The 23,988-nt window shown below is 38.7% G+C and overlaps 2 protein-coding genes and 1 long non-coding RNA gene across 13 annotated transcripts in view; 2 read left to right on the top strand and 1 right to left on the bottom strand.

Moving 5' to 3' along the window:
- The window catches only part of UCHL3 (ubiquitin C-terminal hydrolase L3), a 42,146-nt gene extending 31,154 nt beyond the window's left edge, over positions 1-10,992 (bottom strand). For 2 of the 7 annotated variants that reach the window (XM_023927703.2, XM_023927623.2), the window contains exons 1-3: positions 10,617-10,992; positions 10,362-10,373; positions 641-769 (exon numbers count right to left, since the gene is read on the bottom strand). In XM_023927703.2, the coding sequence (XP_023783471.1) occupies positions 641-769; positions 10,362-10,373; positions 10,617-10,658 (183 nt within the window). In that variant the 5' untranslated portion in view covers positions 10,659-10,992. Of the gene's footprint in view, positions 1-640; positions 770-5,118; positions 5,356-6,392; positions 6,586-10,361; positions 10,374-10,612 lie in introns of those variants that run through there. The other 5 variants (XM_086881048.1, XM_086881046.1, XM_086881049.1 and 2 more) reach the window with 5 other exon arrangements.
- Positions 6,647-9,204, top strand: LOC111929982 (uncharacterized). Its single transcript, XR_002864989.2, has 3 exons — positions 6,647-6,833; positions 7,321-7,476; positions 8,867-9,204. It is a non-coding gene; the product is annotated as an uncharacterized LOC111929982 (long non-coding RNA).
- Positions 10,993-15,407: 4,415 nt separating the features above from the next.
- COMMD6 (COMM domain containing 6) lies at positions 15,408-23,856 on the top strand. Of its 5 annotated transcripts, none has more exons than XR_015284534.1 (8): positions 15,408-15,568; positions 15,778-15,836; positions 16,327-16,392; positions 16,559-16,635; positions 17,877-18,045; positions 19,160-19,312; positions 20,351-20,490; positions 23,172-23,856. XR_015284534.1 is itself a non-coding variant. In XM_086881051.1 (7 exons), the coding sequence occupies exons 1-7, from the start codon at positions 15,520-15,522 to the stop codon at positions 20,399-20,401; spliced, it is 624 nt and encodes a 207-aa protein (XP_086737177.1). In that variant the 5' UTR covers positions 15,408-15,519; the 3' UTR covers positions 20,402-23,053. The 5 variants fall into 5 exon arrangements, 2 of the variants coding, with proteins under 2 accessions (XP_086737177.1, XP_086737179.1); XR_015284533.1 differs by lacking the exon at positions 23,172-23,856 and adding an exon at positions 22,355-23,053; XR_015284535.1 differs by having other exon boundaries at positions 15,557-15,668.
- The last annotated feature ends 132 nt before the right edge of the window (positions 23,857-23,988 follow it).

The raw sequence follows: 23,988 nt of genomic DNA on the forward strand, positions 1-23,988 counted from the left end.
AATTGAAAGATCAATATGAATCACACTACTAAAAGCATGATGACACAAAATAAGCACATTGAAGGTTTAAACAAAGCAAGTTCTTCAAAGTCCAACATAGTAAAAGACGGGGAGAAAATTGTCTTTCATCTTAATAATATGTTCCATCTGTCCAAGAAGTGAAAGCCACATCAATACTGATGACTGAACTGGAAGTGGACTGAAGTGGATTGAAGTTTGAAAGATTTTCAGTGTAACAGAAGAAAAACTAAAAAAGGAGTTGCATATTGTCCTACACACTATTTCTTATTTTCCTTATGCTATTGGAGTCTTCTGCTAAAATTAGACAATTGAGCCATTTTACAGTGCTTATTATAAAAAATACCTTAAATTGCCTTAAACTGTGAGGCATATTTCTCTGTGCTTCTACATTAGCTTTTCCCCATTCTGATTTGAAAAGAAATCAGAAATATACATGCAAGGTTATCAAAAGAAGGTTCTGAAAGAAGCATGTTTTGTGATATTTTTAATGAAGAGGTCTCTTAAATAAAGCTGGAGTCTCATCTTGATTCTAATATGATAACAAAGTACAAGATTCAAACTTTCATTCCCATTTCACTTATGATCAAAGCAATTAACTGATTATTAAATAAACATTTACCTTTTCTGTTATTGGAAAGAGAAGTAGTACTGCACATACAGGTCTTGGCACCATGCTAAGCAGTTCTGGTTCCATACCATAAACATCTACAAATTGCCAGTCAGGATGTATACCCAACTGTTTCAGGAACTGGAAAAGAAAAAAAAAGCATAATATTAAACAAGTACACTCAAAAACCTATCTTGTCAAATGCATAACAGAGTATCCACAATGTGATTAAAACACATTAAAACAACACATGCTTCCTAAAATATAAGGAGAATAAAAGAAATACAAGTTTTAATAGATAAGGCTGAATAAATCACACACAAATACACAGGGAGTCCCCATGTTTTATGTATTTAAATAGTCCTTATAGAAGTGGAAACACTCCCAGCACTATTTACTGAAGAATTAAAGCATTTCAACCATTTTAAATGTGTTCTGTCACAAAACAGAAGAGTACTGCATATTCATGTTAACTAGAAAACGTCAGAGCACACATGAACAAACTTATGGTATTATTTGACTCCATGAATTCAAAATACCTGGCACCAGTGTTCATATTGGAGCTCCTACAAGCAAAAGTATGTTAGGAGCAAAACCACGCAATATTTACATTTTAGTAGGTGTACCTTTTACAAGAAAAATCCATTCAAACTGTGATGGAGTAATATATTTTGAAGATTGGATACTGACTTTTTAATTGGATATTCTTTTACTCAAGTGAACTAGGCATCACAACAACAGTTGCAGAATTAATAACTAGAGATGATCTAAGACAATTTGAAATCTTTTCATTGTCAGTCTTGAAGAACATAACTGAATTCAGGAATTGTTACAATACACACACAATGACCATTCACAATTATATGAAAAAACTAATTGTACACTGTGGCATATACAGATCTTTGAATGAACATGGAGAAAAGGGGAAGCGTTAAGAATTTAGTAACTGATGAAACAGAAGACAGTGTATTTTGAACTTCTATTCTAACCTTCTACATTGTGAAGACAACTACCACTCTGTGAATAGCAAAAATTAAAAAATTTCAAAAGAGAAGGGACTACGTGTATGGGTGAATTAAAATATTAACTGTACTTCTAGTACTTCTCTTATTAAGCCAGTGATTAATCTACCATTTTTATTGCAGGAAAAGTAACACAACTGAAAAAATTCCATTTTCCATTCCAATATAATTTAATATTTTGCAATATTACATGGAATAAGGGTACAAACACCCAAAATAAAAAAAATAAACAACACTCACCTAAAAAAAGACCCCACAGACCAGGAAAGACAAGGATAAAGGATCCCATTAAGTTATTGCACAAATAAGTGATTTAGATTCTCTTCTCGTTTACTATACCACTGCGGGAAAAAAAACCTCCAAGCAACCAACTAACAAAAGTAAAACCAACCCCTTTGAACCCAAAGTCAACAAAATGCTAACTAAACCCAAGAATGGTTTACTCAAACTCCTGAATTAAGAATTTAATGGAACTAAAACTCCATGAATACAGGGAACCTTTCATTATTCTTGTTACCATACCACCTACAAACTTCACAATCAGAGAAATTTTAACTTCCAGTAAACAATGAGAGCAACAATGAAAAATGATGGTCAGCACTAGAGAGAACAGCAAGAGCATAGGCTTAGTATGACAAGCAGTGATCTTAACACACAGCCAGACTAACAACTCTACTGTAGAATCATAAACTAAAAATCAAATACTAAGGATAGACCCAAAATAGGCAAAGAAGATATCTGTGTGTCCAGAGGGTTTCATGCAGGCCTAGAAAAAAAGATAGAAATATCCTGAAAATTTTTAAGCAGATTTTAAAAACTGTACAACATAAGTCCCTGTGTAAGAGAGACTGACAGATGGTAACAGATGAACAATAGATGGCAGGATGGGAAGACAAAGTCATTCCTGTTTTAGGACAGCAGGAAGTTCAGTACACTTTTTAGACACCGTCACTGTCTAAAAAGGTAAGAGATTGCTGCTATTTTCCTTTCCAATTATTTAGGGATTATCCAAGAAATCTTATTCTACAAATACCTACTGTAAAGAACAGTTAGGGTTCTTTGAGGGCTCACTCATTTTCAGCTGTTCACTTTCTCTTAACTTATTGATACTGTATACACAAGATAAAATAGCAGCTTCACAATTCTCTAGATCAGCACAAAAGAGTATCAGAATCTTTTTCTCAAACACTGCTTATCACACTGCTGACAATTCTTAATTTATAGGTCTTTGAGCTTTTACCTTATTAAAGAAAAAAAAAAGAAAAATACTTGGCTATATTACAGAAGTCTTAGAGGACCTCAGGAAGAACAGCAGCAACACAAGAACCCCCACGCATTTGTATCTAGGATTCACTTTTTCACAACTTTATTTTTACAGATTGTTTTCATAGTTTTGGTTGTCTCTTTTCTTGTCTTAAATGACCTTGCTGAAAAACACTTCCTGGTTTTTCACTGGTTCAGTTAACCAGTAGACAAAAAGCCACTTTAGAAACTACTTTACACCCCTCACCCTTATCTGCACTTCCTATGAATTTGTCCTTTTTGCCCCAATGTTCCAGAAGGCACTTCTTTCTCACCTGACTACTACTGCTTATAACTAGCTAAGGAAGAGCACAGAGAAGATGGAGACAGATTCAGCAGCACACAGTAAAACAATGAGAAACAGGAGGGTGAAACATAGTTAAATTTGAACTTTATAAGGAAAGCATTTAAAAATAAATTTAACAGATAATAATCATAGTAAAACATTAGCACAAACTGTCCAGGAGACTGCGGAGTTTGTGTCTTAAGAAATTCAGAATTTGACAGGTTGCTGAGCAATTTGTTTTGGACAGAACATGGTTGGTCTGCAGAACTCAAAAGCCCCTTCCAGCCTACTTTATTCTATTCTAAATGATCACAAATTGCTAATCTGTATGTCTAAATTTTGGCTAATAGCAAAAACATTACAATAGGTACTTCCAGGCACTTTACCTCTGCAGCATGTAGTAAAAGCTATTCTGTTTTCATTGCTGGCACTACTACTTCAGCCTACTAACTGGCAGGCATTGAAAAAAGCACAGAGCAGTTATATTTAATGAGTTTAGATTCCTACTTCTGCCAACGTAGTTACAGAGCCAGTAGGAAGATTTGATCTATCAGGTTTATGGAGATGCAGGAAGGGTAAGTGGGGTAGGACAATGTAAGTGTGAAATTTATTATAAATTTATGTAGTAAACACACAATTGAAATATCATTTAAGCAGCAATGTGCTTTTGTACTCTGTCACTTTCATGTAAAAATGAAGTGAGGACAAAAAACTGATACAAAATAGGGGTTTGAAATTTAAGTGCAATTAAAGTTGGACAGCATCTGCAAATAGTTCAGGAACATCACATTTTAAACACTAAGGCATTTTAGTTAGGATCTGGATTTTTCCACATTTTACTGTGGTATTTATATAAAAAGTTGGAACCATGAAAACATAAAACTGGCAAAATTCACAAACATTTCCAGACTCTCAGATGCTGAAGTCAAGAGAGCTTCTGTGGGAAGAACCAACTGTTGCCATCCTCTTCTAAGCACAAATGTAAACCAAACACCCACAGCATCTACATTTTATTGTACTTCTGCTGAATGCATTAAAACATCTCTATATCACAACAAAACTACAGTTAAGACTTTCCTCTTTAAAAATGAAGGGTTTCTATGACTTTAGGAAACTGGAAGGACAACATAAAAATAAACCATTTAAGACAATCAATATTTTCTAACTTTTTCATTAAAGCACTAGAATTTTTTTAACTCTATTGGACTGAAGGTAATTTTTTCCCTAAATAGTAGTAAAACACTGAGTAAAATTTAACTGATTAAATTATCATAAAGAAAGGGAACATTATTTCTTTCTTAAAATATCCAATTCTTATTAATCTATGTTAAACATACAAACGCACAACATTCTGCTTTTAATTCTTTACACATCATTTCTAGAAGCATGTAAGAAAACCAAGTCTATTTCAGATGTGAAATTTCTTTCTAGAAATAAGGGAACCATCCAAACAATATTTTATTGTTGGAGCATTATAAGGATATATTTTTTCATTCTTTCATCATGATATCTATGGAATTAAAATGAAGGAATAATTTTCCAGTACATTTTAGAGAGAGTGTCATTTCAGTCATATGTAGCAACTGTGAAAACTTTATTTCTCTACAGCAGGTCAAAAGGCACACCAGGAGCAAAGAGATAGTTGGAACTTACATAAGCTGCATTATTCTTCTTTACCAACTACTACTCACTTAGAATGGCCACAGTGTGATCAAACAAGAGATGATACATTATAATAGACTTCCTTGGGAAAATCAAACTTTATTAAAAATTCTTTAATACCTTTTAATATCCTCACGTTCTGTACCTCAGGACACCATAATAAAGTTCAAAGAATACAGCCCATCACAAATTTTTTTCAAAAACATGAGAAAACTTACATCCACTACATTCTTATCCTTCCAGTTGTGTTCATTACTTTATGGTGTCTGAAAGAGCAACACTGACTCACAGTTAGTATTCCTGTTCTTCAAAATGAGAGGCATATATTTTTCACATATCCATACAGCAGTTTTGAAACTTAACTCTCAGTGCCCAGGCACTGCTGTACATATTCCACCAGGGCATTGCACAGGCAGCAATGCAAAAAAAAGCACTTAGAAATCTGGATGAACCAGCTGACCCAGGCTTCCTCTGAAACCAGTGAGCAAGCGCTTTAAAATGCTTCCAGCAGAGGCCTGAGGTGTTGATACTGAGTCACTGACTCAAAACAGAATACTGTGTTATTCTTTGAGAAACACTTAACAGACCTGTTTCCATGGTCTAAAAAGTTACTTATAACAGGGACCAGCTGGATCAATCCCCTTTTCTATTTCAGTTAGATACACATTTCTTCTTTTTACAGTTTACTGAAACAACCATTGGATTCCACTGACCCTGCTGGTCCTTTAAGCAAGGAAAATGGCAAAGTGGGAAACAGCATTTTCAGCACAGCAAGATAATGTATAAGGCACGAACAACTGTCACTTGTTTTCCACTTTGCAGCACCCCATTCTGTCTTCAAGATAGTAAGGGTTTCCTTGTAACAAGAACTAAGAAACTGAGTGAAAAAGAACACAAGAAGGACCAGAAGTGGCAAGTACAAGTAGAGGAATGAAATACATGGTTTTCTTAGCTTTCAATTACTGAAGAACATACAAAGACTGAGCTAAGGCAATCTTTCAGCTATTCATATAAATAGTACTCTAAACCCCAAAACAAGTTACAATTTTCCCTGTGCAACATATTTACCTATTTAACCTCCCTAAGCAGGCTACAGAGCTGGAGATATTTTAAAGTAGAAGAAGCTATTCAGGAAGGGGTCACCTACAATTCCTTCATATTTATCCTTGTGCTTATTCTTTGCTATGCAGCATCACAGGTTCAACATTCCCCCTTTGCTGGCTCTGTGAAAGGCTTTCTGGGATATTGTCTTTACAGAAAGGATGGAATCCTGATTTTCCACTTTCTGAGGCTACATGAGTAATAACAGGCTGTTTTCCAAGCATGTACACTATCTCCACTATTTTTTACTCTACTTAGCACAGAAGAGTTAAACTCCACTCCCTCACCTGAAAAAAAAAAAAATAAAATAAACTTAGCTAGACATTTTTAGAAGGAGACCTGTGTTTCTGCACATCGAACATCCTTTCACACCAAGACAGTACCTCAGTACCTCATCTCTGAGTGCCAATGCACTTCAGGAATCATATGTGCTGCATTTGCAATTATTTTAATCACTACAGATTTTCTTTGGGAAAACTTGTGGGATAGTGTTTCAGAATCCAGGAAATTAAAAGACCTTTTAGGAAGACTAAGGCCTCCTTCCAAGCTACTTAATTCTCTGTATTTGCCTGACACCCTAAAGAGAGGTGTTCCATAAATGGAACTGTAACCATAGTAGCCATAAACTGGCTGTATCCAGTTTCTGCCATTTGTTCTATGCTTTGTGAGCTTTATTGTCCCTGTAACTTTCAAGTCACAGCTGTCAACGGTGTTCATGAGCTAAAATAATTTTGTTTAGGCAGCTGAGTCTCAATACCTTAATGGTTTAAAAAACTCAAAACCCCAAACCCCCCAACAAGTAGGACCAAAGGCCTAAAAATAACACTGGAAGGTAACTAAGAACCAGCAACTAAGCCCTATCGGACAAGAAAAACTCAAGCCACAGCCAACAGTCAGTAGCTGAACTCTGAAGCCAGTGCTTGAGCTTCATAATCAGATGCAGTCAATTACTCCAACCTTATCTGGATATAATGAAGGCATGAGTTGAAACGCTATCTTATCCAGGAAACAGGGATATTTCTTAGAATGTGTAAGAGGAAGAAAGGGAAGAGAGAATGAAAAAAGATGGGACATTAAGAAAAATATCCACCCATACTTTTTGTTTATCTACACTTCGTAGGCAATCAATTGTGGGTTGCAAGCCAGACTGAAGCAACATTATGATGAAGAACAATCAGCTTGTGTTCTGATGTTTTCACTCACTCCAAAACATTTCCATGCAGTTTTTTTCTTTTTTCCCCCAGAAGAAATTGGAAACAAGATAAACAAACATCATATGTCTGGTAATTGATAAACATGATTTTCTTGCTTTCTCTCAGGAAAATCCTGTAAGACATCTAAGAAGGAGAGTAGCACTGGTCATGTCAAGCTCCCCAACAGAAGGTCAAAGAGAAGAAACCATTCCCTGTCCCACATCACTGTACAAAAAATAGAGCTTTGTAAATGCTGAATCATCAACTCTTTCTGTATCAGAGGTAGACAACAATTCATTCTGTCAGACTGTAGAAGTGAAGGAGAAAAAACAGTACTGTGACAATCACTTAGCACACTATGGTACATTTAACTCCTGATTTCCCTCATTACAACCAGCACTGTGTGCTGCACTGAATGACTGTCTTCTCTCTTGAAAACATACAGACACATGGCAGATATCCTCTGCCACTGGAAATCTTTAAAGCTAAGAAAGAATATTCCTATTTATTCTCACCAGCCAGCTTATGAACCTTCAAATAATTTTAACACATATGAACAAAGAGAGGTTCTAGATTAAGGATTTATAAATTCCTGGACTTGTATTATAACATAAACACTTTCAGATGGAGAAAAACTTCTGAGATATTTTTGAAAGACTTCACATACCTCTAATTGAGAAATACCATTTTTTGCCATTATCATTTTGTCCTGGGGTGACTGTATGCTCCACTCTGTTTCCCCCAAACCAGATGGAGGAGGGGCCTCTAAAATCTGCTTTCTAGAGGAGACCCCTTCAGAGGTTTCCTCCCAAAATTTGCCCTAAAGCAGGACACATTTGAATTTCTACTACAAAGACTGAAAACCTCAAATTTACAGCCTTTATGTCAAAATCAGAGAAAACACAGTATTGTAAGAACATAGTAAAAGCAAATGAACCTGCATTAGTGCAGTTACTGTACTAATTACCTTACTAGTTACTGTTAAGAAGAACCATAAAATGATTGGTACAATAATCAAAAACAGTGTAAGCACTTCTTGACTTTGAATGAAACTTCTAATTACAATCTAACACTATGAATCTATCCATCTTACAGGTCACTGGAATTTTTTTTTTGTTTAAGACTTCATTACCTAGCAATAATTTTAGCACTAACGAAAGCAGTAAGCATTAGGGATAGTCTAACACTCAACTAAAAAAAGCCAAGTTTACAAAAACCAAACAAACAAACAAACAAACCCCAAGAAGAAATATTTGGCACTTGGCTAGATGTCTGTCCAAACACACGCATTAAATGACTACCAGACACAAATATTACAGTTTGTAAGGCACACCATTGGGTTTTTTACTGATAAAGACTTCTAGAATATTTTACAGAGCACAGTACAGAGTATTACAAGAAAGCCCATCCTTGCAATTAACTCAACAAGATTTTCTAAAAATTAGTTTGCAACTTCGTTAGAATTTCAAATTACTATTATTTGAATAAGTTGTTTTAAACACTAACAAGATATGAATAATTGATGACTAACAGCCCTGTTGCTACACAGTTCACTACTGTACTGATGAGATTAAAAGAACAATGATTAATAATGCAAGGTGTGTTCATATTCAACACCCACCTTTTTTTTTTTTCTTTTTTTCTTTTTTTTTTTTAAATATACATCTCTCAGTCTAGATAATAACAATCCCTGCTCAGTCAAGACTGGAAAACATAGTGAAGGAGGAAGTCTAATTGGTTTCAAGTGGCCTTTTCTACACAGAAACAGTAAGAAGAAAATTAATGCGGAGTACAAATTTCTATGATCCATGATCATCTACAACGGATACATTCATCACCAACAGGCAACAGAGGTGGATTTTAAACACACTTACAATTGTTCATTTGACATTCCTCTTGGATTTTCTCCATACAACAGAAACACACAGGGATACATGACATTTCAGATTAAAAAATATCATTATATTTTCCTCCTCAATTTCTACTTTAAAGATGGTCTTAATTTATACCATGATGAGCTCATCTCAACAACTGGAAAGTCAGAAGTTAGATAATTGGAAATTTTTACTAGCTATTTATTCACTTATTTTCTTCCAAACTGGAATTTAGTCTCTGGATTTCAAAATTTAAAAAAAAAAAAAAAAAAGAAAGAAACTATAGCACATGTTCAAGATGGGCTCCCAGGAAAGGTTATCAATTTTAACTCAGGAGACTGGGATTTTAGACTTCTAAAATCACTCCACAGCAGCAATGCTGTAAGAATTGTAAAATTATTTGCCCTAGAAAACTATAAAGCACAAAATGACCCAGCAACAAATAACCCTTCACTCTCCTGCAGATGTTGTTTGCATATTACAGTAACCACAACAACAAAAAAAACCCAAACATTCTTCATACACAGAAATTCCCAGTTTCCAAAATATTTCAACACTATAGTTTTAAGAATACAATTTTGCTGCTGGAAGTTTCAGAGGCCTTTGGCTTAAGCACAATCGTTAACATTATCAACAGGCCTGCTGAAATCAACAACTGACCATTAACGCTGTGCTCAAAACTGTCACTGAGAACATGATGTGGGGTTAGAGTATGTGTGATTTCCTTTCAGCCAGAGCTTATTTAGTGGGAGCATTGTTTTGTGTACTAGAACAAGCTTCCTTTCTCTAGCGTGGGTTCTACCACGCTAACAAAACCAGCAACCAATCATGCACGTATTGTCATGAATAAGCACCAACGTGCTAATATGGTAAAATTAAATTATTTTTTATGGTCAGCCAAAGAAGAATGAGACTACAACACAGTGATGAAAACAGATCCATACATGTGCCCAAAGCCATCAAGTACAGGTCCACACCTGGCACACGTTATATACAAATTAATGTTTTAATCGCTAATTAATGAATTAAAACCCACCTTGAAAAACATCAGAGATTTCATTACAGTAATAGCCAGACCACAGCTATTCTCTTTTTACTGCTCGTTTTTCCTTCATATGGTATCTTTACGGGTGAGGTTCACGTACGATACGACATGAGAAGACTGAGCGCAGACAAGCGTGGGGAAGAAAGGGGGCACTCTCCTTGGGCAAGGAGCCTTTACTAAAAGAAAACGAGAGGAGACGGGCCCAAAGCTGCAAAGACTAAAGGTTACCTCAAATAAAACCTTCTTACCTGATTCGTGACCTGAAAAGAAAGCAGAAAACAGAATGGAGTTAAGACCCAGTTAGATCCACAGAGTAAGACATTCTTCCATCCCTCTCCACCCCTGTCACTACCAGCCACCCCTTAAGAGGTGATGTGCTCCTGCGCGGCCCGGAGCCCTCTGCCTTGTCTCCTCCGCCACCCTCCCGCTCACCCCACCGCAAGCAGCCTGTCGGGCGGGCAGCCCCCCACAGCAGCGCCCCACCGCCCAGGCCGGGCACTCACGTCGGGGTTGGCCTCCAGCGGCAGCCAGCGATGAGGCTCCATGGCAGCGGCGGCGGATCCCGGTGCGGAGCTGGGCGAACCCTCTCAGCGCGGCTCTGACAGCGCCTCACGGTGCCGCCGCGCCTCAGCCCTGACCCGGGGCCGCGTCACCGCGCCGCGCCTCACGGGGGGGGGCGGGCGAAGGAGGGATCACCCGCCCGGCGCCCGTCCGCACCGCCGCGCCGCTCCGCACAGACGGCCGAGGCGGCGCCTCCGGTGGTGGTCGCGGTGCGTCCCCGGACTGCTCCGGGCAGCGATGCACGGGAGATTCCCCCCTCCCCGCCCTCTTGGCTCCCCTGGCAATGGACTCTCCCAGCGGGGCAACGGGTGGTTCCTCTCCCGCGCCGCCGCCGGGGCCTGCGGGGCGCGCCGCAGCCGCCGGGGGGCGCGGCCGGGCGGCCGGGGGGCACGGCTGGGGCTGGAGCCGATCCCGGCGGGAGCCACGGGGGTGCGGAGAGCGCCCGCCAAGTGCTCCGGCAGCCCGGCCCCTCCGAAGCGGCTTCCAGCAGCTAAGCTGAACCGCGGCGGGGAGGAATGGGCAGCGTTCAGGGAAATACGCCCGCGGGGAACGGGGCAGGCCGCCATGCGAGGCGACAAAGGGAGTCAGAGGAGCTGCTGAGCAGCAGTGGCAGTAAATTACCCCCAAAATCACAGAATTTTCGGAGTTGGAAGGGACCCATAGGGACGATGGGAGTGCAGTTCCCGGTCCTGCACAGGACGTCCCCAAGAGTCACACCATGTGCCTAAGAGTATTGTCCAAAGGATTCTTGAACTCGGTCAGGCTGGTGCTGTGACCACATCCCTGGGGAGCCTGTTCCAGTGCCCAGCCACCCTCTGGGTGAAGAACATTTTTCTGTTATCTAAACAACTTCAGGGCACTCCTTCAGGTCCTGGCACTGATTGCCAGAGAGAAAAGATCGGTGCCTGCTCCCTGGCTTTATCTTGCCTGAAAAGACCTCAGTGTAGCAGTAAGAACTTGGGTGGTGAGGTCCCCATATATCCTGCTGAAAATTACTGCTAGATGTGTTAAACACGATTAAAAACATGATTTATTTTCTGTAGCTTCAAATCCCATCATACTTCCCATCTCTGGACAATTAAACATGCAATTTCTTGGCCTTTTGGCTAAGATGAATCGCAGTCTAATACATACATAGCATATCCAGTGTGATTACATTTTATATATGTACACATACCATAGATTTAGGGTTAAGATTAATATTAATTAGATTAGATTGTTTAGATTTAGCATTATACCTTCTTTCAAGTTATTTCAGAAAGGCTACAAATAAAGGAACACATCATGGCATTGGTGAGGCCACACTTCTGGTACTGTGTCCATTCTGGAATCTGCAGTTCAGGAGGGACATTGAGGTGCTGGAGTATTGAGATACCACCAGCTTATTCACCAGCCTTCACAGAAGTAAACGTGAACACTGTTTATTTCTATCTTTAGCACACCTTTTTTAGGGTTTTACAGGGTCTGCGGGCAGAGCAAGCTACTATTGGCTAACACACACAGGTTTACATTTTTTCTCCTACACACAAGGATATTGTTTTGCTTTACTCTTCTGCATGAAGGTTTCAAGGACTTTAGCCTTTAATATCACGACTTATTTCAAAGGCTGGTTTGTGCATACAGGCCTTTACTAATATATAAAATATATCAACACTGGAGCAAGCCCTGGAGAAGGGAAAAAAGATGGTGAAGGGTCTGCAGAGCACATCCTGTGAGGCACAATTGAGGGAGCCGGGGTTGTTTGACTTGGAAAAAAAAGGGAGACCTTATCACTCTCTACAACTATTTGGGCAGAGATTATAGCCAGGTTGGGGTCAGCCTCTTCTCCCAAGTAACCAGTGACAGATGGCATAGTTATAAGCTGTGCCAGGGGAGGTTTAGTTTGGGACATTAGGAGGAATTTCTTCACAGAAAGAGTGATTAGATACTGGAATGGACTGTCCATGGAGGTGGTGGAGTCACCATCCCTGGAAGCATTTAAGGAGAGACTGGACGTGACACTGTATGCCATGGTGTAGTTGACATGGGATGTTCCATCATAGGTTGGACCTGATGATCTCAGAAATCTTTTCCAACCTAATTGATTCCATGATTTCTCAGCCCCAGCTGTCCCCGAATGCTGCTGCTCACCACTCTCTACAGATGCAGATGACCTAAACAGGCCCTTGCAGCATTTGCACAGGGCCTTTGGCTTTCAGAAGCATCTATTTAGACAAGGTTTTTCTAGAAGTCTGTGAGCTGGGCCTCCCAGAAAGACTAAGGGCAATGGGAAACAGGTGCTTGAGCGTGAATCTACATCTGGTGTGAGCAGAGAGGGGGCAGGAAAGCTGGGAACTTTGCCAGCTTGCAGGTAAATTGCAGTGAGAGGAGGAAGGAGTGCAGGATGAGGAGCAGATGGTGTCTCCAGGCACTGTGGTAACTAGGAGTATCCAAGTGCCACGAGGCTAAAAAGGGCAGAGTGTTGGGGACACCAGCCAGATCAGGGCCCAGGCATTGGAAGAACCCAACTAAGATGTGCTTTCTCCTGTGTGCCTGAAGAGCTTTTTGAAGAACTTTAGATGGTTTTGATGCAAATTATATCCCATTCTGTAAATATTAAACGTAGTAAATTAAGTAAATTACCTAATGATGCTCTTATTTCAGTTATCACTTAGCAGGGCTATGGTAATGCTGTATGCCTATGCCTGAAGCTTCTGCTTTGGCCTATCAACAATACTGTAGCATCTCTACTTGTAGCTCATGACATTTCTAATTTCTATACAACATCTCATATGAAGTTCTTGGTCCTTCTCTAGCTAAAAGATGGGCCTGTAATATCAGATCACAATCTTAATGTGCATCTGCATTCTCTGCTATGAAAAATGTCATGGAAATCACTTCCAGAAGGCAGAATTTTCTAAAGATGCATATTTTAACTCTGTGGATAGGCAGACAAGTCAAAATCCATTCAAATTTCACTATTTTACCTTCTGTTCCAAATTTAAAAAAAAATAATCCATATTTATATGCCTATGAAAATAGATCCAAAATATTTTAAAATTTCACCAAATGATTTTGTAATTACCTAACCACCAAGATATTAAACTTCACCTCCCATCTCCACAAGCTGGAGATAGAAAGTAAGAAAGAAGAGTACCATAATGAATATTAGTTATAGTTCTAAGGGCACTACTGAGAAACTTAATGAAATTGTATATAAAATAATACGTGAAGTTCTCTAGATAACAAAGTATGTATGAGTTAGGTAAGTTAAGAACAAAGAGATTATTAAGTCCTCAGCATCAAAGACAGATCTCAGTGACGCACACATTGCACACCTTTTGACAACCATGAGGTCGTAAAACATAGACTACTCAAAATCATTTGCACGCTTAATTAGATACTTTAGAAGGGAGAGACCAAGATCAGACCAGTCTTATGACTGGTATGTATAAAGCCCTGTTTTTACACACCATGCTCCATAATGATTAGTCTTTGCCTGAAATATATTATAGATTCTGATACCTGCAAGATAGGCTGGAAATAAATCCTCATAGACCACTGTCTATACAGCAGGTATTTGTTTATTGCAGTGCTGGTGGTGAGAAGGATTTGTCCACCTAAGTCTCCCACCCTTGTCAAGTGCTGTGGTACCTTTATACAGTAAGAATTGTTTAGCATCACTATGTCACCACAAAATCATCACATATGCACCAGAACTGATTTACATAATATGATCTTATGGTTATTAGATAGTTCTTTTTTCACTGTGCTTGCATCTCCCCAATTCAGGGGTCGTTGGGAGTCTTTGATGAAGGCTTCCAAGGTCGTCTTCGCAACTGAAGTTTTCAACTTCATCTTGGGAGCATGTGCAGTTACAGTGTTCCTTGATCTGTCTGGTCTTAATGGGCCTAAATTCTTTGTTTTGTGGCTAATTGGCTTTGCACTTGCCAATTTTTCATTAGTACTGTATCTGCCTTTAGAGCTATCCACCTGGTGAGTTTTTTTCTTTTCTTTTCTTTTTTTTTGTCTATTCAGCATTAAGCAACTAGTTAACCATTTACTAGCCATTACATTGTATAAAAAGTTATGATTCAGGTTATGTAGGTATAAAAAGCGTTCAGTACGAAGCTACCCTAAGTGGGGTGTGCACACAGAACAGGCGTCAGCTCACCTGTGAAGACAGGCTGAGGAAACTGGAGCTGTTCAGCCTGGAAAATAAAAGGTCGTGTGGAAACCTCATGGCAACCTTCCAGTGTCTGAAAGGGGACCTCTATGGAGAGGTCAATATGTGGAGGGGCTGGAGAGGGACTCCTCATCAGGAAATGTAGTGACACGGAGAATGGGTGCATACAAACTGAAAGTGGGGAAATTTGGGTTAGGTATTAGGAAGAAATGCGAAGGTGTTGAGGCACTGGAATGCGTTTCCCAGAGAGTTTGTGGATGTCCCATCCTTGAAGCGCTCGAGATCAGGTTGGACGGGACAACCTGGTGTACTGGGAGGTGTCCCGCCCATGACAGGGGACTGGGGCTGGATGATCTCTAGGGCCGCTTCCAATCCCTTAACATTCCATGGTTCTGTGATTTGCATACCTGCGCCTTTGACAACCAGCACCAAGAAAACCCTGTCAGCAAACCAATCTCAGCAAACAACTTGTTGCGCGCCCCAACCCCGCCGAGGCCTGTCCCGCATCCCGCTCCGTGAGGGCGGGAGCAGCCCAGCGGGCCGGGAGCAGCGCGTGCTCCGCGCGCCGCAGCCAATCAGCGCGGCGCCACTGCCGCCGCCTCGCTCTGGGGGCGCTCGGAGCCAATCAGCGCGGCGAGTGCTGTGTGGCGGAAGCCGGGGCTCGGCGGGCGCGCGGCGCTATGGCCGCCGGCTCCGCGGGCGCGCTCGCGCGGGCGCTGGGGGCGCTGGGTGAGGGCGGGGGGGAGCTGGGGTGAGGGAGTGCGGGGTTCGGGCAGCCTAGGGCTCTCTTTAGGTACCCGTAGATTAAAATTAATTACCTTAAATGAAGGTAAATGTATGCGTCTATGATGGCCTAGGCATTTTTCAGAGAAAGATTAGGTTTATTACCGTAACACTTTATTTAGGTATTTGCTTCTGATGGCTCTACTGTTTTTCAGATGGTGGTGGTGCAGCAGAAAAGATTCGTTTAATACCTCAAGACTTTTTTGCAGAGCTGGTACGTAGGGCTATAAATGGGGTGGGGAAGGGTTTCTGCCACTCCAGGAAGCCTTTTTATTTCAGCTCTTCTGGGTTTTGTGGAACGCAAAAGGGACATCAGGTGTACGGTAGCTTGACTTGACTTATAAAACAGACAAGTCCTGCTAAGAGCAATGGGTTTGATTAAAATTTATGTTTTTATCACAGAAGACTTGTAAAAATCTAATTTTTTCTATCATTTAAATGATATATCAAGGTAACTTGTCTAAAAAACATTTGGCTTGCTTACTGTAGTATATGCTTGAACAGTTAATATGAAACTGATGTACTAATTAGTAATAGTAAAGTAGAAACTAAAGTCTTGATTTGGCTCAGTTTCTTTCCTTGGATTTGATGGAATTTTTAAATCAGTCATTTCAATTACTTCATTCATTACTCTGCACTCTTCCCTCTTCTTGTCCATTTTTCTATCAACAATGTCTTCAAACATGTTTTTTTTTTTTTCACAGTGTGAACAAATAATTCAACATCTGAACCATAAGATCCCAGGTATTAATACAGCTGAATTGTGTCAGGTAAGTTGGCACTAAGTCCTTATAAGCAAGAGTAGTAGCTGTATCTGCTGTTAAGGACAGAATTCCCAATTCATTGTGGAGTTTCTTGTCTGTGTGTATATAAACAAAGATACTTTTACTAATGTGTAATTTATTATTTGTAATTGTTTGAACATTCTATTTCTAGAGAATTCAAACATCGGGGGTTGACATTAATATTGGTGACCTGGCAAAAATAGCTAACACTCTTTCATTTCTGTTTAGGTAAGCACAAAATAATTTATTCTGCGCCATGTCTTTTTTCCTTCCATCACAACTTAATGGTGGTATTGAAAAATTATATCAAATGTGGGTATAAGCTGAACTGATTTGGGAAAAGGACAAAAGTTTGTAAGTCTCAATACACAGAAAAGAACACCTGGGTTTAGTTTGTATTGTTAAAAAGTGTGGTTACTTAATATATAGTATCACTTTTTGTAATTAAAAAAATAAAAAGAGGAAATTCTTCCAAGATGCTGTCTGCAAGCTCTAGAGCTAGTGGCGAGAGAGAGGAAGTTAAACTCATTTTTAAAGCTAGCTCAGCTGGGCCTTTGCCTGGAAAAAATGTGTTTTAAGAACTTCTTGTTTCTTAGAAATCAGCATTGGTGCCATTTTGAAGGGTACTGAGCTTATAATATTGTATTCTGCCATGAGTTGAGTTTTTAGGAAGTATTTTTAGTTGATAAATTTTTCTATTTTTAGAAAGATAAAATTTTCGAGATCTTGCTCGTTCTTTTAATATCTCGTATCTAAACATTTTATGTAACATTAATACAATTCAGGAAAATATACTAGTAGAAATTTAAAATATTACTTTTCTACCTATGAAATAGAATATCTGCAGTTATATTTGGCTATGCTACTTGGAGGACCAACTTTCTTTTGTATTAATGCCTCTTAGGAGGAGTGAACACGCATGAACAGAGTAGGATTTTTTGTTTACTTGTTTCTGTAGAGGAAATCAAGTGGCAATTTTCCTTTAGACTTGCTGCCTCTTCAGTTGAAGGGTTTATGGCATTTCTGCTAGTTCCCATTATACTGTGACCTAGAAGTCTTTACTTTTGGTGCTACTTCAATTAATTCCACCTGCTGAGTATTTAATTAAACTTCATTGTTTCCAAAGTAATGATACTGTTTAACTGCTCTACGAACTCACCCCTCACTGACTTCTTCCAGTTGCTACAGCACTTGGAGGCTGTGATTATTTTTGGTTTGATGTTGGATGTTGTGTGAGCCCAGCAAAGGTGGGTCTCTGCATATTAAGACATATTAAGGTCATGTTTTTTGCACATGGATGCAAAAGATCAGTAACATTCTGGGAAAAAAGTAAATCATGGGCTGCTGAATCGTTTAAAAGTACACATAAAGTAGAAATAAAAGCTGTCTCTTTGGGGTGAAATGAGAAACTGTATTAAATTGGTGGAAAATGAACTTGATGCAGTGATCTCTGGATGTATCTATTATAGCACAGCAGCCAGAAACAACCTCTCTACAGAAGAGCTCGTCACCACCTTGGGCAGTGGCGTCAGCACGCTGCCAAAACATGCAGTTCAAGTTATTCGTCATGTGTGGAACGAGCAGGGCAAAGCCATTGCTGTGTCAGAAGATGCAGGAAATATGGCCACAGTGGGGCAGGTAACTAAAGGACAAAGTGCAGCTGAGCTAATGATGAACATTTCAGGAATGTCAGCGTCTCACTGTGTGTGTTGTATTGTGTTGTCAGGTAGGCAGTGGTAGATAGGCTGCTGAAAGCTTTCCTACCTGTGTGTACATTTACACGTTGCCAAATAAAGCAGCATATACAATAAAGGTTGTATACATGCTGAACAGTTTTCTTATGTTACTGTTTGGATGATGAAGTCACATTTTGTACCTTTTTAAAAATTCAAGTTTCGTAGTGGAGATGAATGGGAAGATGAATGGCAGACAGTCTGGCAGGCTATTGTATTGGCTTATTATGTAAATCTGTTTTAAGTGTAAATTGTTCTTTAAAGGTGTTAACTTTAAAGTGCTTGACTTGACTGCTTGTTCTTTGTCTCCATTAAATTTCAACATTATTTTTAAAGACACTTTCTGTCAATCTCCAGCATTCCCTTTTTGCTTGAAAAAATAGCAATCTGCTTACATTTTTTTTTTTTTCTGACAGCAGTTTAAAAGAGTATAGAATTAGGAAAGGAGATCTTTTTCTGAGACTTGATATAAACTTCTAAAGGCCCTGCTTCACAAAGGGCTAAAAATTGTATCTTACTTGTCTGAAGTGTATCTCTTATGTATTTTGATTTATCTAAAATACAGTAAATTGCATGAAATCATGAAATGCCATGATTTTTCTCTGTTGCTATTATAAATTATTTAGGTTAGTTTAGGCTTATAAACTTTGGTTTTGATTTAGAACTTCTAAACAAAAGAAAACATGACAAAAAAACCCATGCATGATATACAAGCTGGGTGAACTCTGTGGCTTAAGCTTCTCTTACTAGAATTTTAAGAAGAGTGTGTTTGACTGTTGATTGTACTTGAATAAAGAGAACAGATAAAATTAAATCAATTAATAAATTACTTATTTATTCACCGTTAAAGGGAAGGGCAGATGATTTGCATTCACAATAATACTTGAATGCTTATGTTTGTTTTCCATTTGGGTAAGATCTCTAGATGTCCTGCATTGTCTGTGCACTATCTCTCCAAGTGAATAGCAATGGTGGGGATAGATCTTTGACAGTATTTCTAATGATTTTCACCTTTGTAGTTTGTAGATATGAAATGGAAACTGGGAGTGGCGATGAGCTCTGATACCTGCAGGTCTCTGAAGTACCCGTATGTCACAGTGACGCTGACAGTGGCAGACCCTTCAGGACAAATAACAGACAAGTCTTTTGAAATGACAATCCCACAGTTCAAGGTCTGTAGTGAGTGTTACTTGAATGTTCAGTCTTCTATAAACAACAGTGCCATTGTTGTGAGGGTCAGCTGTATACCCTGATGCATATGTTTGTGCTGCTTGTTTACTCATACAGTCATGCAAACATGAAGCATTAAATAGCTATTTAAAACACAGAAGATAAATACTTATTTCATAGTATTTAGTTCTACATCACATAGCTGAAAATGTTAATTTAACAGCAATTGATCATTTCTCTTTCAAATAAACTAAGAGCCAAAGACATAAAATCTTTCAGAGCTTGCCAGCTATCATTCTGCCATATTAAAGATGCACAGAATGTTTTTGATCTACAGAACTGTTCCCCAGCCTCAAAATCTAAAATGTGGCTTAATCATAATAATTGCTAAGATTAAGAATGGAGATCAGTCTGCTTTATCATCACTGACTCTTAATGGCTATGTCTCCATCCATGAATTTATGTAATTTTGCATAAACTTGGCCCTTGTACTGTCGTTCCAGTTTAAAGGAAGCATATCATACAAACTTAAATAGATCCTTGGAATTTGATTGGCAGAAATTTGAGAAGGATATTCTGAATCCTTTGCTGTGAAATGCATTTATTCTGGTGGAAGCCTATTTAATAATTTGTTGTTCAGCTACTTTAGGAAATGAATACTACACTTGAGAAGTCTGGATTATTTCACCTAGGAGTAGAAACATTCGTGTGAGAAAGGGTTTGTGGTTTTTTGGTGTTTTGGTGGTTTTTTGTTTTATGGCATTCTTTTGTCGCATCTTTTCCTATTAATAGGCAAGCCCATGCTGTTAAGGCATCACCATTGTACATTTCGTAGTTAATGTGTTCAAATGCCAGACAGCCCATAAAAAGAAAAGCAGAAACTTTCAATTCAAGCTGTACGTTGGTAGTGAGAAATGAGATAGAGATACAGTGAGGTAGAGAGATACATGGACAGTGTTTTTTGTCTAACATGCTAGTTTGAATTGCAGTTTGAGTTTTTCTTAAAGCAACTGAAATTTGTCTTAATTCTTGCTTTTTAGAACTTCTTCAGACAGTTTAAGGAAATGGCATCTGTTCTTGAAACAGTTTGAAGGGAACTTTTATTTCCAGTGACGTATTGGAGGAAGATCAAGTAAACTTTCCGTTCTGCATAAGGAATAAAGTATCATTGTTCAGCAAGGTATGTATCCTTGTTATCTTGACAGGAATTGGTCAGCATCACCCTTGCATTGCTGTGAAGATTCCTTCACTTTTGATTACTTGAAGTCAACTCTGCAGTTTGTGAAAATGTGTCCAGCTTTGCTCATCCTGATAGACAAAAGATCAGGGTGTGTATGGAGAAGCCTCTCTGTAGACTTCCTAATACCCACGAGTAAGAAACTACACACTAAACTCTTTACTGCAGAAAGACAACTGAAAACGTTGACTGGGAAGATACTGAGAGAAGTGTAAATCCCACGTTGATATTTTTGTCTGTAAAATTAGGATGGGCTTGGACTCAACAGTAGTATTACAAATAAAGAGAATATGAAGTTACATGTAACAAGCATACAATGACTCTTGAAGAATGGTGTTGTCAGGTAGTTGATTGCAGCTATTTGCAGATCTGGCTTCCAGTCTTTTGATAACTGGAGAATGTACTTGTCCTAACAGCTTGTTTATTTCAAATATTTATTTCCCACCACCTGGGCTTATAAAGACTGAATTAATGCATTAAGTTTTTCCAGAGACCCAAAATACTCTCAAATGAAGCCCAGAGGCTAATTTTACATAAAGGCAGAAAGGCAAATTAATTTAAAGGTATTTTAATGGGTTTCTGCTTTTTCATTTCATCCATTGTTAATCTGTAGCATTCTGCTTGAAGTTTTGGTCAGCAGTCTTCTTTCTAATTAAATTAAAATATTGATGTAGTTACCTTACTTCAACCTCTGAACTAGAAAAGTCAAGAGGAAACTTGAAAATTCAGACTTGAGAGGTGGGCAAGCACATCAGAGAAAGGACCACACTAAAAGATTTCTTCGTGTGTTGCATTGTAACAGGAAGCCCCTGGCCTGTGTTCTCCATGCTTGCCCTAAGAAGGTGTTCTAACCAACAAAATTTTGACCTTGATGTTGAAGAATGGGGGCATTTCTAAAGGGGAGTGATAAATCCAATGTGCTTGTATGCTCTCTTAATTTTTTTTTCCTTGAATTTTCTATGAAACAGAACATACTGCAAATATTGTGGAATGTAATAAATGCAATACATCTCCAGATGTGCTGGTGGTGTAATAGAACAAGTAAATCTGAAGAGAGATAATTCACACTGATAAGCAGATTGAAGTTTCTGCTTCAACTTCAGGCTGGTAGAGACTGCCTACCAGCTTTGCTGGGGCAGATCCTCAAATGATTTCAGGCCCACTTAAAATGCTGACATCTACTCTACCTTTCTAACTCAAATCTGTTTTTTAATTTAACATTTTTAAGAGCTATCTGAAAGTCACTGACACAGGTTATACCTGCCTTTCTATGCCGTGAAAATAAACTGCAGCACATTGTGCATATGCAAACAATCCTTTCAGGAATGCCCCTATTGTAGGCATTATGCATGATGCATAAAAACAGTACTTGGAATTGATTAGAAGCCCAAATGAGTGAAAGAGTGTTGGCTTTGACAAAAGTTTTTGGCCATGACCATGGATCTGGATGATTCCTTATGCTGGTTGAAGTCTGAGGTGGTTGCTTTGTGGCTGGGAAGAGCAGATTGGTCTCATCTGGGACCCTCCTGAAACAGTGTCACAAAATGCTTTTGGGAGCACACTTACCATTTACCTCTTCCCTTGTCTGTCTGCAGGGGCTCAGGGCTGAACATAGAGCAAACAAATATGTATGGAAAAGTGGTGTGAGCAGCTGATTTTTTTTGTTGTTGTTTTTTAATTTGCAGAAGTTGGAGTGTAAGGCTGCTATAACTGGAAAACATTGTCATGCTTTGGCCAAATGAAATAATCGTTTTACATAAATGAAAGTTACAGAAAAAAATAAGGTTGTCTTTTTTTTTTTGTAAAGCTGGAGCCTTAAAAATGACTTCCTATGTGTTCTGATGGACACAAATTCTTCATATAGTTGGAAATACTTGTGCCTTCATTGGAACTGCATGGAAAAGAAGATTTAATTAATCATGTCTTAACAATTCAGTAGATGTTGGAAGGTAATGAGGAAACTCCCAGCTAGCATTTTTGCTTGCTCTGTCAGCAAGAGGAGAAAGTTGTCAGCCTTTGTAAAGACTTTTGTCAAGTCAGATATTCTACAAGTATTGATGGATATTTTTTTAAATGTCCCTGAACTCCAGCATGTTGTAATTCTGCTGGAAGATGCTTGGACATATATACTATACCAATTTACCGTCATGAGAATTTTCAGAGGAGTTATGATTTAAAGTTGGCTATGTACTCAGACTTTTGAAATGTATTGAAATGCTTTGAAATGATCCTGATCACTATCAGCAGGAATTCCTCTACTGAGTAATGGAAGAATTCAGAATTTTATTTAAAGGAAACCAAACAAAAAATGTAACAGTTCTAAGGATAGCAATACTAATATGTCCAAACAAGCTGGTGATTTGTCTATATGTGCAGAAACCAGATCTTTTTAAAGCGAATTGGGAGGCCTTGTGTGTTCCTAATTCTAATTGTTGATTAATAGAAATTGTATAACATGAATATTTTTCTAAGTCCACATACAGTCATTAAACATGTAGGTAACAAAGACAAAGCTGATCTGTGTTTTGTTTTAAGCCTACTGCATGGAAGTCTGTCTTGTAAATACTGCAGTGAGTAAAGTTCAGAACTAGACAATGACTAAATTTCTTTCCTTATTAAATTAGGATGAAGTTCAGACATACACAGTCTTTCTCTGTGATGGGGTACCATGGAGTTAATGGATAACTGCAGGCTGCAAGGACTCTTTGTATCAATTACTTGAAGCTAGACAGAATCTTGTATTGAAGCAGGAAAAGACAGAGGACATATGAGATTAATGAAATGTTGCAGGAAATTACATTCACGTGATATTCTTTCCTTAACTGTATTTAGGAGACAAGTAAACATTTTATTTTTTTTCTACATTTGCCTAGAACAGAGCAGGAGGAAGTAAGGGGGGGGTGGGGTCTTGCACAGTCAACAAATTCAGGGGATGGAATAATGAAAGAATGTCCTAGCTATGACTTGTCTTTGTCACATGACTTTTTTTTTCCCATAAGTTTCAAACACACCAGCCCACTTGCAGGAAGCTATTTTTTAGAAAGCTCCACAGAAGGTGTGCACAAATGGCTGAAGTAATCTGTGCACTAGGGTTTTATATATTTAGCTTCTGCACACTTCGGCCAAATAAAAGCATGTCTCTGTTTCTGCCTCCATAAAATTGTACTGCCTTTCTTTAACCTTCTTGTTCATTGTAAACCCACCCCCTTTATTTTTTACCTTCCCCCTTTTAAGCCTTTGCGCTCTGTTTGAACACTTGAAGACGCATTGCCTTGAATGAATTAAAAATAAAGATAGAGAGGTGATAAATTGGGGGAAGAATGTTACTTTTTCTGATTTGCCTTGTTTGAATGTTTTATTACCTTCTTGGCTGTAGGTATAATGAGAGTGTAATTTCCACTCCTTTGCAGAGGCATGCAGGGTGGTTCTGTTAAGACCTTG

This window comes from Cyanistes caeruleus, chromosome 3 (assembly GCF_971803275.1).
Source record: "Cyanistes caeruleus chromosome 3, bCyaCae1.hap1.1, whole genome shotgun sequence".
In the NCBI taxonomy this organism is placed as follows: Eukaryota; Metazoa; Chordata; class Aves; order Passeriformes; family Paridae; genus Cyanistes; species Cyanistes caeruleus.

Bases quoted from the DNA above. Each gene is read 5' to 3' on its own strand.
- COMMD6 (XM_086881051.1), top strand. From the start codon at position 15,520: ATGGCCGCCGGCTCCGCGGGCGCGCTCGCGCGGGCGCTGGGGGCGCTG. The intron at 15,837-16,326 runs GTACGTAGGGCT...TTTTTTTCACAG, and splicing joins AAGACTTTTTTGCAGAGCTG to TGTGAACAAATAATTCAACA. The intron at 18,046-19,159 runs GTAACTAAAGGA...TCACCTTTGTAG, and splicing joins ATATGGCCACAGTGGGGCAG to TTTGTAGATATGAAATGGAA.